The sequence below is a fragment of the Palaemon carinicauda genome, unplaced genomic scaffold (assembly GCF_036898095.1).
Source record: "Palaemon carinicauda isolate YSFRI2023 unplaced genomic scaffold, ASM3689809v2 scaffold596, whole genome shotgun sequence".
NCBI classification, from domain to species: Eukaryota; Metazoa; Arthropoda; class Malacostraca; order Decapoda; family Palaemonidae; genus Palaemon; species Palaemon carinicauda.
Window position 1 is genome coordinate 7,501 of NW_027171867.1, and position 2,612 is coordinate 10,112.

The 2,612-nt window shown below is 38.6% G+C and overlaps 1 protein-coding gene across 1 annotated transcript in view; it reads left to right on the forward strand.

Moving 5' to 3' along the window:
- LOC137637230 (uncharacterized) overlaps window positions 1-233 on the forward strand; it is a gene marked incomplete at its 5' end in the record, with an annotated part of 433 nt that extends 200 nt beyond the window's left edge. Inside the window, one exon of the mRNA XM_068369492.1 lies at window positions 1-233. This exon is cut by the window's left edge and continues 200 nt beyond it. Coding sequence (XP_068225593.1) covers window positions 1-233 — 233 coding nt within the window.
- Between the last annotated feature and the right edge of the window lie 2,379 nt (window positions 234-2,612).

The following is a 2,612-nucleotide window of genomic DNA, read 5'->3' on the forward strand; positions in this document are numbered from 1 at the left end:
TGGATTTTGGAGGATCACAACTGGAAGCAGTATCCACATTTAAATATTTTGGCTCCACCATAACGTCACACAACACGATCCAGGAAGAAATTAGATTAAGGATTGCAGCAGGGATAAGATGTTCATGGGCACTTGATAACACATTAAGATCAAGAATTTTATCTAGGCCCACTAAAACACAAGTATATAACACCATAATCCGTCCAATGGTCCTATACGGGGGAGAAACATAGGCACTTACTAGGCAGTTGGAAAAAAACTTGAAGTTTCCAACGCAGTATCTTGAGGCGGATCTGGGTACTGGTTTAGGATGACGAAGCTGGAGAGTGGCGCAGACGCCACAATCACTAATTGATAACTCTCTCAGGATTACCGTCTATCTCCAATATTATTAGATCGCAGAGACTTCGATATGCAGGACATATTGCTAGAATGGAGGAGAGAAGGCTAACTAGAATAGTTATGTTAGGTAAAACCATAAGTACCAGACCAAGAGGAAGGCCTAGAAAGAGATAGATGGATAACTTAACTGAAGATTTGGACATCCTGGAGATAGACCCCAATGAGTGAATGGAGCTTGCGGAGGATAGGGCTCTGGAGACGAACGGTCAAAATGGCAATGGATCAGCCTGGTCCGAGGCCTTTAGGGTAAAGAATGAATGAATGATTTAAAGTTTTCAGGCAAATTAAAGTTACTTTACAGTGCTTTAGGTTTTTCTTACCAAATATATGATTATAAACTATACATATGAAGTTCTAGGTACAGTAACACTATAGTAACAGGCATGTTAATGAATTGTGTTATATTAAATCATTCTATCATAATTTTATATTTGATAATTTACCATAATATTTTAACATTATATCATTTCATATTATATTATTATACAACGAGAAACTAGAAAGAATAGTTTAAAATTTGTTTGCCTTTAACATGTATACACATACACAATGCTTCATTTTAAAAGTTCGTTATATTTTCTATGGTAATGATTATTTTTGGTATAAAAATACAAAAATTTATCGATAATGCTTTATTAGAATATTATTGATAGCTTATTGATTTTCTAGTTGATGCATTGTTGTTAGAATGTGATATTCCACAGCGTTTTTCATAGAAACAATCAATTGGCATTTTTTCGGTGAGTGCGGCTCCAAATACCGCATGAGACTTATCAATAGTCTTACTAATTTGTCTCTATAATGTCCTATTTCCGTTTATTCTAACCTTGAAGAGAAGTAGAAAGACGTAAAGTGGTAACGAAGGAAGACTACAAGTGGTCACGATGAACAAAAATCCAAATGAAATTCAAGGAATCAAAGATCAATTATGTTTATACATGTAAGGGAATTGAAAAGATAAATATGCTACTCAATTAGACTGTGTTAGGCCAGCTATAAAAGCCGGAAGGAAACGGACTCTGAACCATAACCGGAGGGGAACCATGCAATACATGAGAAGAGAGGAGACCAGTAACCAGGAATCACACTGTGCAGTCTGGAAACAATGTTGCCATATGAGTGGGACTGGAAATGGAGGATGTTGCCAAGAGGGGTACTGCCAACACTTGAAATCGAGGATGTTGTCATAAGAGAGGTACTGCCAGTAAGGGAAATCGAGGATGTTGCCATAAGTGGATTATGCCATTACTGGAAATCAAGGATGTTGCCATAAGAGAGGTCTTGTTAGTACTGGAAATCAAGGATGTTGACATACTAGAAGTACTACCATTACTGTAGATCGAGGTTGTTGCCATGAGAAAGGAAAAGTCAGTGCAGGAAATTAAGGATGTTCATATAGGAGAGGAACTCTCAGTACTGGAAAACTAGGGTGTTGCATTAGGAGCTGCATTTACGAAAGAAGAGGGATGTTGCCATAGAAGAGGTACTACCAGTGCTGGAAATCGATGATGTTGCCATACTAGAGGTATTACCAGTATTGAATCTTGAGGATGTTACCATAAGAGGCATACTGCTAGCACTAGAAATCGAGCAAGTTGCCATTTGAAAGGTACAGGCAGCACTGAGAATCGTGAATGTTGCCATAAGAGGGGCATGCCAGTACTGAAAATCGAGGATGTTGCCATAGGAGAGGTAATGCCTGTACTGGGAATCGATGATACTGCCACAAGAAGGGTATGCCACTACTGGAAATCAAAGTTGTTGTTAGAAAAGAGGTATTGCTATCCTTGGAAATCAAGGATGTTGCCACAAGACTAAAACTGGCAGTACTGGAGATCGAGGATGTTGATGTAAGTGATGTACTGCCAGTGATAGAAATTGAAGGTGTTGTCATAAGAGAGGTACTGCCAGTAGTGGAAATCGAGAATTTTGCCATAAATGGGGTATTACTAGTACTGGAAATTGATAATGTTGCCATAGGTAGTAGGTTGGACAGGGTACCAGCCACCCGTTGAGATACTACTGCTAGAAAGCTATGGGGTCCTTAGAGTACTATTTTGGATCCTTCTCTCTAGTTACGGTTTATTTTCCCATTACCTCTATATACACCGAATTGTCTGGCTTATTCTTTACAGATTCTCCTCTGTCCTCACAAACCTGATAACACTGAGATTACCAAACAATTCTTCTTCACCCAAGGGGTTAACTAC